This window comes from Aythya fuligula, chromosome 4 (genome assembly GCF_009819795.1).
Source record: "Aythya fuligula isolate bAytFul2 chromosome 4, bAytFul2.pri, whole genome shotgun sequence".
NCBI lineage: Eukaryota > Metazoa > Chordata > Aves > Anseriformes > Anatidae > Aythya > Aythya fuligula.
In genome coordinates this window covers 48,647,718-48,662,612 of record NC_045562.1, presented here as the reverse complement: position 1 = coordinate 48,662,612, position 14,895 = coordinate 48,647,718, and the positions used below count along the sequence as shown (strand labels likewise).

The window sequence follows — 14,895 nt, the reverse complement described above, 5'->3', positions numbered from 1 at the left end:
ATATATATGCGGGGTTAGTGGGCTTCATGTGGAAAATTTCTGGTGACGCTGGAAAAATAACTGCCTGTTGGGTTGAGCGCTGATAAATGAATTTTAATCAGAGGAAGGTGGGGGGAGAATGAGGGCTCCCTGCAAGACCCAGACCACAAACAAAGTAATTAGACTGTGCAGGTGGTCTGACCATCCTTTGCAGCCCACTCTTTCCTAGCTGCTGGGTTTGTCAGGAAGGGGAGCAGTTACCTGACCTGGTCTCACTCCAGTATGCACCTTCAGAACAACTAAAGCCGTGAGATAAGTGAATTAAGTCTGGACTACATAATCTCATCCCAGCTAATTATCCGATTGTTTTGCTTAAGCGTCTGTTGTCATCTGTGTGGGCAGGGAAATTCAGCCTCAGAAATGAGCCCAGAGAGTGTTTTTGAATGCAGACAGTGTTTTCGGTGGCGTGACTCTGCTTCTAGATGTGGATGTCATACAGTCGTGCACAGCTGTGCTTCACATGAGAGGGACGTTAACTAACAGCGCTCATTGCAAGCTAGGGGTTGCTTGTAGGACAAAAGAGCAGCTCTGGAAGGGGAAGGGCTTGTTCCTTAATACTGCCTCAGTACTTGTGTACATCATTCGGATATTCAAGCAAGTACTTAGTAGTAAGAATTTATCTGCTTTTTCAGCTATTAACTCCATTTTGTATGTTCACTAAGACTTTCCTATCAGGGTATGCTAACACAGCAACCCACTGCTTGACTGATGTAAATAGTGAAGCCAGAGAAGCCTGGAAGTACTTCTTTCTCCAAGTACACCATGTAAGCTGGGAAGTGGTTGGGAATTGTGAATTGAGGCTGGTAATTTTACACCACTTTACTTTCTGAGAGCTTAAAAAAGTTGTTACGGTATATTTGGTGAAAGAGATGGTAACAGCTCACTTTAAAAAAAGATAACTTGAGCAAGGAAAGTTTAGTTCTTGGCAACGTACTGAGTAAATGACAAAGAATGATTAAAAGTGCTGCCATGTAGAATCAGGCTCATATGTTCTTGAATTTAATTTTTAAATAGCTTGGGTCTGTTCCCATTCAAAAGCCAAACCATTGCAGAAACTGGTGCATCTGAAACTAGTTTCAAATGGTTTTTTAAAGGCCATTTTCCATCTGCAGTGGTTATTTGCTATGTGTGCACTAGGTCTTGCAAGGCAAAAGGTGGCTGTATACTTGCAAGGAATGCCATTGCAGCTTAGTACTTTTAAGAAACAACCCCAAAAATATTAACTGCATGTATATAACTAGAAATAACAATTTCATTGCAGAAAAAAAAAAAAAAAAGCATTGTATTGACAGGCATTGTATTTTGTGGTTTTCTTTTTTGTTCTTTTTTTTTTAGGTGGTTCACTGCCTCATGAAGAATCTTCACTGGTTGTGAATAAAGGGGAGGAATTAAGGCTGAAGTGCAACAAGGATGGACCTGTGACTTGGAATTTCCAGAACTCAGACCCATCAGCAAAAACAAAGAGTTCCAATGAGAAAGAGTGGTACACCAAAAATGCAACAGTCAGAGACATAGGCAGATACGTATGCAAAAGCAAAGGGAGTATTGTCACCTCTTTTTATGTTTTTGTTAAAGGTAACTATTACTGAATGCTTTATTTTTGCTTCCCCCATCCCTTCTCACTCCCAAAATAACAGGATCATAAATGCTGGAGGAGGAAACATGTTTGAGTTGAGGCACAAGGGACTAATAGGAGAAAACTTCTTTCCTGCCCAGCAGAAAGAAAACTTCATCCCAGCTTTGCTTGCAATGGCTTTTTCACCAGAGCAAATTTCTGAATGAGTTTCTTTTTACATCCTTGTTGTTTTGTGGTGAGATTTTATACCAGAGCTGTTCATGTAGAAGCTAGTCAAGTGACCTAAATCAGTTGTGTGAGTCAGTTGTACTATAAGGAAACAAGCAACATGTACGGAAATGTGTTTTCTAATTCAATGCTATCTATCAGTATGGAGTCATGTAAGGTTTGACGCCAAGCTCTTGATTTATTGAGGCAGTTAGCTATAGGATTTGTCTTTTTGAGGCTGTGCTCTCAGGGTTAGGCCAGCAGGCAGCAAATGATTCCTCTGCCTCTAGCTCCTGATCTACCTTGTGTCTGCTCAGATACGTCTTAGAAGGGAAAAAAAATCCTCTGCTCTGACACATTTTCCTAATTCTTCCCTTTTGTCCAGTGTGTTCTTCATATTTCTTCTGTTCTTTTGTTCACTCCCAATCTGTGGCTTCATCAGCTGTCCTCAAGCTGCCAGTTTACCATGCCTGGAATTCCCTTTTCCTTTGTAAGGAAGACAGTTGCTTTGCTTATGCTTTGCATAGTTCTGGTGATCTCTTTTTTTCCCTGCTGGTGTAAAGAAGTCCTACAGTTTCCACATTCTTGGAGATAGCATTCTGCATCCAGCAGGGGTTGCCTTGGAGAGCTTTCCTTGAGCCCTTCCAGTCCTTTGGGAATTACTGCAAGGTTGTTCTCCAAGGTGGGGAGATACCAGCACAGCACAGCAAGGAGTATTTTCGCAAGGGAAGGTATAAGATGGGCACACAGCTTAAAGTAAAAAGCCCTTGAGTTGTCCAAATAGCCATGCAGCTACTGTGAATGATTTTTTTTTGACCTTCTGTGTTTCTTTGAGACTATGACCAAAGGAAATCTGGCATGTATTTTACCCATACCTGACAAACATTGTTGACTTTATCTTCCACAACTGTTTTCTTGAAGGTCATGGTAATTATCTGAGACAGCTGTGATCATAGATACATTTGTGTCTTCCATTACTCAAATGACTCCTTCACCTTAGGATAGCAGGCAACCCTCCTGCTGAGCGTGATTGCCAAAACATCAGAGAAGCTGTGTGGCCCTTATGCAGCGTGTTGTTAACTTCTTTGTCTTAACTGTGTGAAAAATGTGCAAGCTTCACTTTGACAAATTCTTGGCAGTAAAATGAATGTTTGTGATGTTGGCCATTATTTTGCAATAGGGTGGCCTTTAATAGGGCAGCCTTTATAGCTGTGTTTCAGTGACATCTTATGACACCTTGAAAATAGTGCCATGAGCACAGCTGCTTGTGAGGTTGCCACAGGCACCCACAGTTTCTGCTTGTACAGCTGGGAATGAAGAGAAAACAGGACCAAAAGTAAAGCTGCAGAAGGAAAGCCTCAGTCCTACACAGTCCCAAGTGGCACATAAAGTGGTGACAGGTGTTTATCTCTTATGCTGATTTTGATCTACTAACAATGAGTTTTCTGTGTCCCTATGATCAAGGATGACGCAGTTGTTGACAGACTTTAGGCGTGTGTCTATTTCACCTTTCTGCTTTGGCAGAAAGTGCCTGTGTTGTATCTACAGAAGCAGTTTGTGACCCTGTCCAAATAAGTTCAGTGAAGATCAAGTCTATTCAGACACTTTTATAAGAGCGAAAAATCCCTTGATCTTAAGTCTTTTCAGACATGAGCAATGGCAAGCACCTCCACAACTTGTGCTGGGAACCTGACTTATGCCCAGAAGGCAGGTGCTTCCCAATGTGTACCTGGGGTGGAAAAGCTGTGAAGGAAAGAATATGACTATGAGCAGCCTTGTTTGAGCCTGGATTCCCTACAACAAATCCTTCCATGTCTTCTGACCATGACGTTTCCCTTCCAGAGGGGGATGGAAGATGGGAGGAGAGCTCCTCAGTGATTCTGCTTACCCCAACAAGGCCTTCCCTGCAGGTTCAACTGTTGGTGAAACAGGTCTTTGTTCCTTTCTTCTATTTTCAAGAACTTCTGATATTTTCCATAGCGAGCCGTGCTTTCTGTACAGTGAAGATACTTTGGCTCTGTCTGTATTGGGGAGGAACTGGACTGTGAGGAAACCAATCCGTAAACTTGCTGAGACCAGGGACGTTAAGATGAGCACTTCTAGTATGCAGTTTCCTAGCTTAGCAATGACAGCTATTTGTAGCATTTCTCTGTGTGCAAAATGTCACACTTTAGGTCTGCTCAGACATACTTTACACTTCCGTTTCTGTTAGTAGTCTCCATTCTCTAGGTGTAGACTGATGCTTTAGTTTTCTATGTTTTTAGTTTGTGGTTTCTTCCTGGGCAGCAGTATTGAAAGGGCTAAAACTACTCCTCACTCTCACTTAGAAACCAGATACTAACTTCTGTGTTCTGTGATGAACCACCTTTGTGATAGAAAGCATTCCCCAATGGCCTACCTAAATGTCCCATGCTTCATATTCAGTCTGATACGTCTTGTCTTAAACCAAATGCATATTATCTGTTATCTTAACAGACTTCGCAGTCTTCTCTGTTGTCACAGTTTGTTGATCTCTAGCGACTCAAGTTGGTCAAGGCCACTTTACAGGAAGAAAGAAAACTGTTTCTAAAATTCTAATTCATGCTACCTTGTAGAGAGGGCAGATGGGAGCTGAAATATGCTTTTACAGAGTGTTTGTCACTACATCATCCCTTATTTTTGTGTTTGCTATTAATGGCCAGGTTCTTAGTGTTTCAAGGTCATCGGCTATCATGGGCTTCAACATTGGTTGTAATAGTGTTTAAATTACTGTATGTTTGTGTACTATGGTTGGCCAAGATGAAATGCTTTAGAAAAGTTATTTTATGAAAGATTACATGATTATTTTTCAATCAGATATGCTGTTTCTATGCCTAGGTTTTTCTGCAGAGGCTAAAAATACCCCTGGTTTCAGGGAGGGGAGAGAGAGAGAGAGAGAAATTGTTTGGTGCTTCCTCTAGTAGCAATGTGTGTTCATTTAGATTATGTATTTTACAGAAGTGAAAACCATAATTTTGGTGCTTTTCAAGTTCCATTTGCTCATAAATTTCTTCAAAATCCTCCTGTGGGCATGAAACCTTACAGCCCTGCCACAAGCTAAAAGCAAATTACTTTTAATGGTCTGTGAAAATCTGTTTACTGTTGTTGGGGGTGGATGGTGGGGGTTTGGAACTACACAAAGCACAAAAAAAATTCCATCCCCCAGTAAAAAAAGCAGTAGGTTTTATTTTTAGTGCACATTATTCTTTAGCGTGTCTGGTACTGAATGCTACTGCACATCTCCGGTTGTGCTGCTCTTTTAAGACAAAAGTTAATGTCTCTTAGTAAACGTGAATTGGGTAATACTCAGTTTTACTGGCTAAATGTAAAACATTCTTTGAAATAAGTGCCCAGCTGCAGAGTTAAGGTTATCAGAAGTTTCCACTGCAATGTCAGCTGTTCTTACAGGTCTTTGTGTTCCTTCACAGATCCAAATGTGCTCTTCCTTGTTGATTCTCTCATCTATGGAAAAGAAGACAGTGACATCCTGCTGGTGTGCCCACTAACAGATCCAGATGTTTCGAATTTCACCCTGAGAAAATGTGATGGCAAACCTCTCCCCAAAAATATGACATTCATTCCTAATCCACAGAAAGGCATCATTATAAAGAACGTACAGAGGTCATTCAAGGGCTGCTACCAGTGCTTGGCAAAGCATAACGGAGTCGAGAAAATATCGGAGCACATCTTCCTGAATGTGAGGCCAGGTAACACAGGATTTTTGTCCTCTTGTAGAGCACCTGATTTTCATCTTCACAGGAATTGATGGGAAGTGCTCCAAAGAGAAATCTCCCCTTGTGTCCTGAGCTTGCCGCAGGGAGGCTCAAGGTGGTGGCTCATCTAGAGACTTTTGGAATCTTCTATTCAGATGTGCTTCTGCACCAAGGGATTACTTTGTGGCACCTCTGGCTGCTGTAGGCAGCCCAGAAAAAACTGGTAGTCTTAGGAAGTTTGTTCTGGGCAAGTTGTGTGAGGGTACAGATTGTCATGTGAGACATGGGTTGTGGCTATGCTGGGCAGGTTTGGCCACGATCACTCATGTTTCCTGTTTAAGGTGATTTCCAGGTGTTCTTTTCACCATGTAAGAAACTTGGGTTGTGCTGTTAAACCTGGGGGACAAACCAATGCCCTGAGGTTTGGACAGGCTTGTGCAGGCAAAGTGGAGATTTGGATGCATGACTCACATGCCTGCTGCCCATAAGTGACAGCAGGAAGAACTGATAGATGACATTGAAGAAGAGGGATTCAGCAGAGAGACAGATCTTGGGGGAGCACAGAGTCATCATTTGTCTCCGTCTTTATGAGTGAGGATGTTCATGACAGCAACTGTGCTCCCAGTACAAATGAGGAATGTGATGTGGCTGGGCAGCCAGATACACCACTTAGCTCTGCAAACACCTTGATGAGGCTTTGTATTTTACCTTCAGGTGAAATAGGGCAGGGTGGTAGGTGGGTTTGGGAAGGAGAAGCCCCATGCCTGGCTGCACAGTGCAATACAGGCAGGCTTTGTGTGGAAGGTTTGGAGCCTGCTATCGCACTACATGTTGTTAATCTGCTCTATAAATACTCCCAAGAGAAGCGGAGGGAGAGACTGTCTCAGTGTTTCCTCAGGGGCAAGTACGACAGTTTACTCTCCGTGTAGTTCTTGGGCTCCTTAAATATCCCTTGCTCCAGCTGAGTGTGTCTCCTCTAGCACATGTGGGCAATGCTGGGGCTGCAGTAAGGCCTAGCAAGGGACCATCTCTCGCTTGTGCAGATTTTTGCTGCATTGTTTCTGTCACTGCAAGTGTGTTTGTCATGCGGCCAAGGTTGAGGTGGCAGCTGTTGAGCAGGGAGCATGAGATGGGGATCCCAGTGGTCATCCTTGTGCTTTCAGAGGGGTATTCAGTGGGTTCCCACGTGGAGTTAGGAGCAGGGTGATGATCAGCCATGACAAGCATCACCCCTCGCGTTCATGAAGGAGGTGATGCAGTGGTGTTTGCTTCTTCATGCCTGTGGTAGTGTGCCCTGCTTGGTCCTGGGCTCCTCCTCAGCAGTAGGAAGGGGTTGACAGCAGGGGCTGACTGAAGTCTGCAGTTTGATATGGCAAATTGAAGAAGTCTTCTTCCTGGTGATTTGGAATCTAACAGAGAGAATTTTAATGTCTTCTAATGAATAATAAGAAATTTTAATTAATGAGAAGAGAACTAAAGTTTAATCAGTACAGGCATCTCTGGCATTCTCCTTTGACTAAAAAAATTCAAGTCCATTCTTGCTGTCTCTGGTGTTTGTTCTGTAACAAGTTTTTTTTCCAACTGTTTTTTCAGGAATGGCCAAAGAAAGAAACTGCTTAACAGTTGATTGACACAACTGTCATGTCTCTGACATAGGAGAATGCAAGTTGTCATATTGGACTATTTCATTTTTTATGGGGTAGAAGCCTGCACTTGCTTAATACAATGGTGACTTCAGACAACAAGGCACTAACTTGGCATCCATCGCCAGCAGCCCACTGATGGTGGGCAGCAGTATGTGGCCTGGAGGACCTGGGCAGCCTGCCCATGTTCTCCATCTGGGAGGAAGTGTGCACTGAGTGGAAGCATCTGCTGAAGGCCACCAGCAGTAAGGCAGCACTGCGGTGTTGGCATTTATTGTAATAACTGGGCTGTAGTTTTAAATCAATACCAGTCCCCTCTGTCTCCTTAGCTGAAGACTTAAGTGTTCACCTTTTGTAGGCAATGCTTTTGTAATCAGAAGTATGGCACTTAAACCCCACAGCCTGAACTTCTGGTGCAGAATGTCAGAAGAGGGTCCATGAAACGGGGAACTGTGCAGGCGTACTCAAACATACACCACCCTGTTACTGTAACACAGGGAGTGCTTATGTCCAGCCCTTCTCTAAACAATGAGGGGCATTATGGCTTTTTTTTTTGTTTTTCCTTAGAAGTTGCTGGTGGGTGAGAACACAGCATGCATTCTGCACTGGCTTCCTCATGTCTCTTGGGTGCTGCTGTGGTGTGATTTTTATGTGGGCATTTATATCTGAAGAGAGCAAACATGGTTCTTTGTTCCCTTCCATAGCCGCTTGCAGCAACATGAGGAAAACATTATTGTTAAAATATGAATGGATGAAAAGCATGGCATTTTCCTAAGTTTCATATAATTTGCTTAATACAACTACAAAGTCTGTGTCAGAGGCAGGAAGAGAGTCTAGAATGCCTTATCTGATTTTCTGCAGTCACAGTTTGAAATTGAGTCTTCCTGCATAAAAGCCCTAGTGGGAGGTTAACTTCTACTGGTGCAAGCCTGGAGTCTCACAAGTGAGGAAATTTTAAGGAAAGGATTAAGAAAACAGAGAAGAAAACTGTGGAAGCACCAGAGCTGAGGAGCTTTGCTAAGAGATGCATAGTCCTCAAGTGTACTTGACTTGTCAAAAGGCACCCTGAAGCACAACAGGGGTACAGCTAGCCTACAGGGCGGTAGGTCTGCAGTATTTCTCAAAACAGACATAATCCTGGCTGCTTGTAACCACCTACCTTCCAGGTGACAAAATTGTCAGTGGTCCTGGCTCCAGCCACCCCTGCCTCTGAACCTTCATAGTTGTAGCGCTTTCAGAGACGGGTGTGCTGAACACCTCGAGCTGTACCTGTCCTACGTGGGGAGAGAAGCTTCCAAGGAGGTCCACCTCCTGTCAGGGCCTGTCAGGGACCTGTCGGACAGTACTTTGCGTCAGCTGTTCTATTTTATATTTAAAAACTGCAATTAATGTTAGGCTGTGGTTCTTCAGTGACCGATCCTGGCTGTATTTTCAGTTATAGAATGCAACATTTTAATCACTGTCATGGAATGTCCCATTGTCTTATGGATGGTTCAACATTTGCAAGTTTATTCATGCAAGTTGCTAAGCTCTAACAAGTATTGTCTAACTTTAGGTTTAATTTGAAGGGAGATTGAAGCTGAAATGTGCTTGTTGTAAAGAAACAACTGTGTAATATGTTAAAGAAATTTGAATACCTCTTGGAGGCCTGAAATTTTATTGGAAAGTTAATGACTGTTGATTTTTATCCCCTCTGGGAAACTCCAAGGGTAATGAAAAGTAATGCATTTATAAATTGTTTTCCAGTTCACAAAGCTCTTCCAGTCATTACCTTATCCAAAAGCTATGAGCTTCTCAAAGAAGGGGAAGAATTTGAAGTTACATGCATAATCACGGATGTGGATAGCAGCGTACAAGCTAGTTGGATCTCTCACAAAAGTGGGGTGAGTTCCTTTAGCTGCATCATGTATGCCTCAGCACAGTACACTACCTGTCTGTAAATGTTCATGTGCTTGTCTTGCATACCTGACACGGGGTTGGTTTGGATTTGCTGCCTTTCCAAAGATACCACATCCTACAAACTGGTGAGGGTCCAACGACTGGCCCGTGCCCATGTAAACCTCCAGGATCATTGAAAATTTATGGGAGGGAAGTTATCAGTGCTGGCTGTTCTTTCCAAACAGAAGCTAAAGTTAGGCACTTCAATGTGAAGTTTAGGTGACCTCTGTTGGGCTGCCTAAATACGGAAGCACGGAGTGCCTACACATCACATTGCAATCAATGGGAGCTGCAAATATCAACACATGGACTGCAAATCACATATTCTAGTCGTTATCATTAACAGTAAAATACCTGCTAATTAGCATGGGATTGTATGTGACAGGAATAGTAGTAAGCATTCATAGGAATGATTAATTCATTTAAATTATATGGTGTGCTTCACTAACTGGGAAAGTTCTGAAAAATGAACTAGGGAACTGTCTGAAGTGATCGCTGAAGTTGCTGCCCGACATGCCCAAATTCAATTATTAGCAAAATAAATACTCCAGGAGAGTTGGTTACTAGCAGCACAGCTCTGCTGAAGACCAGTGGCAGAGAGGTCCCCTCCCCTGGTCACCCAGCATGTCCTGCAGCTCAGTGCTTGAAACACAGGGCTATGAGTCAAAAAATTGTAAGTAAGAGCAGGCGCAGGCATCAGCAGGCACTGGTTTGCGTTTAAGGACACATTTTAGTTTTCTGGCTATACCCCAAAATTTAAATAATTAAAAGCCCTTGTGAAGACCTGTTGGTAACTCCTCCCGTATACACTCGCATGCTAATTGGCTGGGCCTTTACTTTTACTGGTAGTGACCAGAATGCGTAATTTTTAGTCCAAGTGTGCGCAGAAAAAAGGCCTCTGTGATGCTGTGATGTTTGGATAAATCACGTATCCTCAGGCAAACAGTGAACTGGAGGCCGGTTCCCTGGGGTGGGTATCTGGCACAGCTTCTCTCACTAAGTGCTCATTGCTCCAGAAATCCCACCTCGCGGCTCTGGGGGCTGTTGAGGTCTCAGTGACATGAAGGCAGTGTGGGACCTGCAGATGGGGCTTTTGGTCCTGTGCCAAGGTCAACCACAAGTCTTTCGTTTGAGAACTGCATTTCTTTCCTTGTCCCTCCCCCTGCTTTTCTTTGTTATGACTGATGAGATCGGGGTCTTCCCTTATGTTTTCATGCTTTTCCCTTTTCATTTTATGAGTAAAAGCCATGAGGAAAATATTTTTGACCAAATAAATTTGACCTTTCTGGTAAATAGCAGGGGATGCTGTCTTTTAAATATTGACTACCAAATTAAATTTTGTACTGAAACAGAATACATAAAATTCATGTTTAAACAGATGCAGAATTTTACCTGAATAGGTTAAAGGAAAAAACTGCACACCTGTTTCTTCGTGTGACAGAGGTTATCACCACTTCTGAAAATTAGGAGACTAGCTGTAAGCAAGCACCTCCATACAAAACAGACTTCTGTAGGTGGTTATTATTACTCAGAAGGAAACAAAACCGTGTAGAGAAAATAAAATTCATCCAGAACTTCCTGACACCCCCAAGAATTGAAATCATTCTACAAGAAAATCATAGCAAGTGAATTTGGATTAATCATTGTGAGTTTATCAGTCTTTCCATGCACACTGAACAATCTCACAGAAACTAAAGTCAACAACTGAATTAGTTATTTTTTCTTTAGTTCCAGCACACATATGTAGACATAGAGTCATCATGTACTCAGTGCTTTGGAAAGGAAAAGAAGTGTCCAGCTGCCTGTAAGATTAGCAAATGTGGATTGCTATGGACTGAGAAGCAGAGTGGGTTCCAGAGCAAGGATGCTGTGTAAAGCATGCTGCCAGCAGGTCTCTCTGCAGTATGCCTGCAGTGGGGACTTGGGGCATAAAGTGACCCAGTTGAAAATGAAACACCAGTACATTAAATTCTCTCTTGTATTTCTCTGGGAAGCATTGCAATCATTAGAGAGTTTGGTGATTTTTAGACCCCACTTGTGTAGTGAGCCAAACTTCAGAGTTGCAGCCACTTTTCACAATAGCTGCAGCCTTTGAACGTTATGAAAGTCAAGGCATGCAGGTCATTGTCAGCAGCTCTGATGAAGACAAGCTGAGAGAGCTGGGGAACCTTATAGCAGCCTTCCAGTACCTAAAGGGGGCCTAAAAGAAAGATGGGAAGGGACTCTTGATTAGACAGTGTGGCGACAGGTCAAGGCACAGTGGCTTTAAATTAAATAAATGGGTAGATTTAGGTTAGATATAAGGAATAAATTCTTTACTGTGAGGGTGGAGAGGCCCTGGCACAGGTTGTCCACAGCTGTGGATGCCCCATCCTTGGCAGTGTTCAAGACCAGGCTGGATGGGGCTTTGGGCAACCTGGTCTGGTGGGAGGTGTCCCTGCCCATGGTGGGGGGTTGGAACTGGGTGATCTTTAAGGTCTCTTCCAACCCAAACCATTCTGTGATTCTATGATTCTAAGAATGTTAGTGCAAATAAAACCTTCTGTTGGTCCTCATCATCATTGGCATTAGAAGTTCAGAGTGAGCTGAATCTGGCTGCAGGCACGACACCCTTCTTTCCACAGGACTGAAATACTTGAAGAAATTTGTGGGCCAGCTTTGTATTTTGGACTGGTCTGCTTTTGGGGCAGGTGAAAACACTTGTTCTTGCCTGAGGAGGGAGGAATGTGACTACAAGGTGCTGTGTGCCCTTGGGGCTCCTCGAATCTTTTTGGAGCTGAAAGCACCTTCTGCCTCAAAACATCAGGTGGGAACCTGGGCAGTTTACCTAGTGAAATGCAGCAGAAGGGTGCCTTACAGTGCAGTTCAGGGAAAAAAAGAAAGAATGAAGAAAAGGACTAGTACTTGAGGAAGTATTATCTCTCAAAGACAGCTGATCACACACTTGTTTTGCATGGAGAGATTCTAGTGACATGTTTGTCGTGATGGCTTATTATTCTGGTTTAAAGTTATGAATATTAATATAGCGAAGTTATAATTACTTCTATTTTTAATTTATCGAGGAAAGATGCTGCATACACAGTGTTTTAGATGTTAATTGTTTTTTACCGACAGATTGTTACAAGCAAAAGCAGAAATTTGGGTGATTATGGATACGAAAGGAAATTAACATTGAACATCCGTTCAGTGGGAGTTAATGATTCTGGAGAATTCACATGCCAAGCAGAAAACCCTTTTGGAAAAACCAATGCCACGGTAACCTTGAAAGCATTAGGTAAATAGTTATTGTAGAAATCTTAAGATACCTAGCTCTCCCCCTTCCTTCTATCTCCTTTCCCCCAAACCTGAATGAGTAAATTGCTTTATTAAAAGGTTACTGCAGACTGGTATCATACTGAAATGGTTCAGGAAGGGCTATGGAGTGTGCGACTACTTTAATTTCTGTAGCACTTTGCATGTGATTGGATTGCGGTATTAGAACAACCACCCAACACTGTTTCCATCTCTCTGGTTTTTCTCATCCTTTCTGGTTTAATTTTAAATTTAATCCAGTCTTAATGAAGCAAGTAATTTACCTTTGCGTGGTACTATCCCTACACTTTAGTAATTTGGCAGCACAAGCACAAAGCGTATCTTCAGTACCTGCCTTCCAAGCGCTGGAAATTTCGCTGACATCGGCACGTCAATGTTTTTTTACGTGGGAGAAGTTATATATGTATCTCTATTTAAAATAATGCAGTGAAGAACACTGAAGTGTGCATAGGCAGCACGAAAATTGCTTTGGAGCTCACCACCATGGTAAATCCACCATCCATCACTTCCTTAGGCTTGGGATAATGTCTCTCAACAGTGAGCGAAGTCACCTCCTCTCCTGGTTTAATAACGGACTCATGTAGATCTCAGCTGCTGTATGTTAGCGTGTATGATACACCAGGCCTTTGAATTTTTATGGCTTCCAAAAGTGCTAATTTGATAGTCTAATTAAGGACATATGCTTGATAATTCTGACCGAGTCTGTGTAGTTGGCTAAAATACTTCAAATTCTTCACCTTTCAAGGATGTAGCAACCGAGGACAACTGAGACTGCTCTGTTCTTTGAGGGCCAGGCCTTGTATTCTCTTCCTTACCAAATTTGCTTTTCTGGTGCACAAATACCCCTGCAATATAGCCTGTTTTGCTTTCCCAATAACTTAAAGAAAACAGAAGCACTTGATCTCTGTGGGTCAAATCTCCAGCATAGCTGCGGAGGTTTGAGTGTACTTAACCTTGCTACACCATTTGAGGGGGTAGGGCTCTTAACGTGTTTTCTTAATTTTTTTTTTACGAAAGAGATCAGATTCGTATGTCAAAGAGTGAAACAGTGTTAAGTATGAAAGAAAATCTTTTCCCCGAGGAGAATAATGTGAAAGCTTTTATTATAAAAGGAGGGAAGTTCTTAACTAGAGGAATTCTAAAGACTACTGCACATGCAAATGTGGTTTTAAAAAGGGTTGCCTTTGGAAAGTCATGTGAGTAAAATTAAGCACAGCATTATAAAATGTAAAAAAAATAAAACAAGTTTGTATTTAGTAAAAAACAGTTTGTACTTAGTAAAAAAAAAAAAAAAAAAAAAAAAAAAACCCAGAGAAAAGCTGGAATATTTCATTTTCAAGATACTTTTCTCCTCTCACCCTCTCAAATTTGACCTAAAATAAAATAAACTCTGTCTCCTGGATTCCTTTCACCGTTCATTGTCAAGTTGACTATATTTATCTAAACCGTGCCAGCTCCCAGGATCATGGGAAGTGGTGTATAGAACATACTGGATTGTATCAGAATCTAAATCACTGCGGCTTTTATGTTAGCAAAAAGATTTCTAAGAAATAGTGGTATTTTGGTAAATGTTTTAGTTACTTTTATAAAAAATGGTTTATCTAACTATAAACTGTTTATAGAACTTTGTTTTGGGCATTGACAGCATGATTATAAAAAGTTTTTTTGCACTCCCTTGGGCACAGTTTTGAATATGGGTTGCATAGGCGACTCTGTGCTTGCACAGAAAATAGAAAAAAGGTCTCAAAGGGACTAAAAAACTTAAATTTCCAGATTTAAAACCTTTTCTTTTTTTCCTTTTTGACAATAGAGCATACTTTGTATCATACCTGCTTGCTATGATATGAGTGTGTCTTCCTTTCTTCTCGGAAGCATCTGTCAAGTGCTCTGTCAGCTCCATATGCTTTCACCAAGGCTCGTTGCCTTCTGTTTTCATGAGCTCAGGTGCCCAGCTGGCCACAGCAGTTTGATCACTGGAAAGTGGAGAGAGGCAGAGATCTGACATTGATTTGGGGGCTAAATTCAAGCATTCCCAGGAAATATGTTTCCTTGTCATTGTAGTCTGTCTGTCAAACTGGTAATTCCCACATGAATTTTTGTAATAGAACTGAAAAATTTGTCTTTCAAAGTGAATAATCCTGAAGCTGACGAGTTTATTAATGAAATTAAAGCCACTGCAGTAAGGATGCTGCTGCTCCACATGATACTCTGGAACAGAACTACCCAGTGATAAATGGTATCTGCCAAAGAAAAGATTAAGACCCAGCAGTAGATGAACAGAAATGCCTTAGTTTAAGACAATCGCTATCCAGGCCTTTCGACGTAGTACATTTTTTTTCTAATTACAGTTCTTAATAGCTTCATTTGTAACGTCGTTCTTAATTACACTTGACAAAGAATCATTAAATACTGTACTATATTGTCATAAATGATCAATTTATCTTGCCTT

The 14,895-nt window shown here is 41.9% G+C and overlaps 1 protein-coding gene across 1 annotated transcript in view; it reads left to right on the top strand.

The window, feature by feature from the left end:
• KIT (KIT proto-oncogene, receptor tyrosine kinase) overlaps window positions 1–14,895 on the top strand; it is a 53,777-nt gene that overhangs the window by 15,735 nt on the left and 23,147 nt on the right. The window contains exons 2-5 of the mRNA XM_032186857.1: window positions 1,375–1,614; window positions 5,269–5,547; window positions 8,943–9,079; window positions 12,249–12,408. Of these exons, the coding sequence (XP_032042748.1) occupies window positions 1,375–1,614; window positions 5,269–5,547; window positions 8,943–9,079; window positions 12,249–12,408 (816 nt within the window). The remainder of the gene's footprint in view (window positions 1–1,374; window positions 1,615–5,268; window positions 5,548–8,942; window positions 9,080–12,248; window positions 12,409–14,895) is intronic.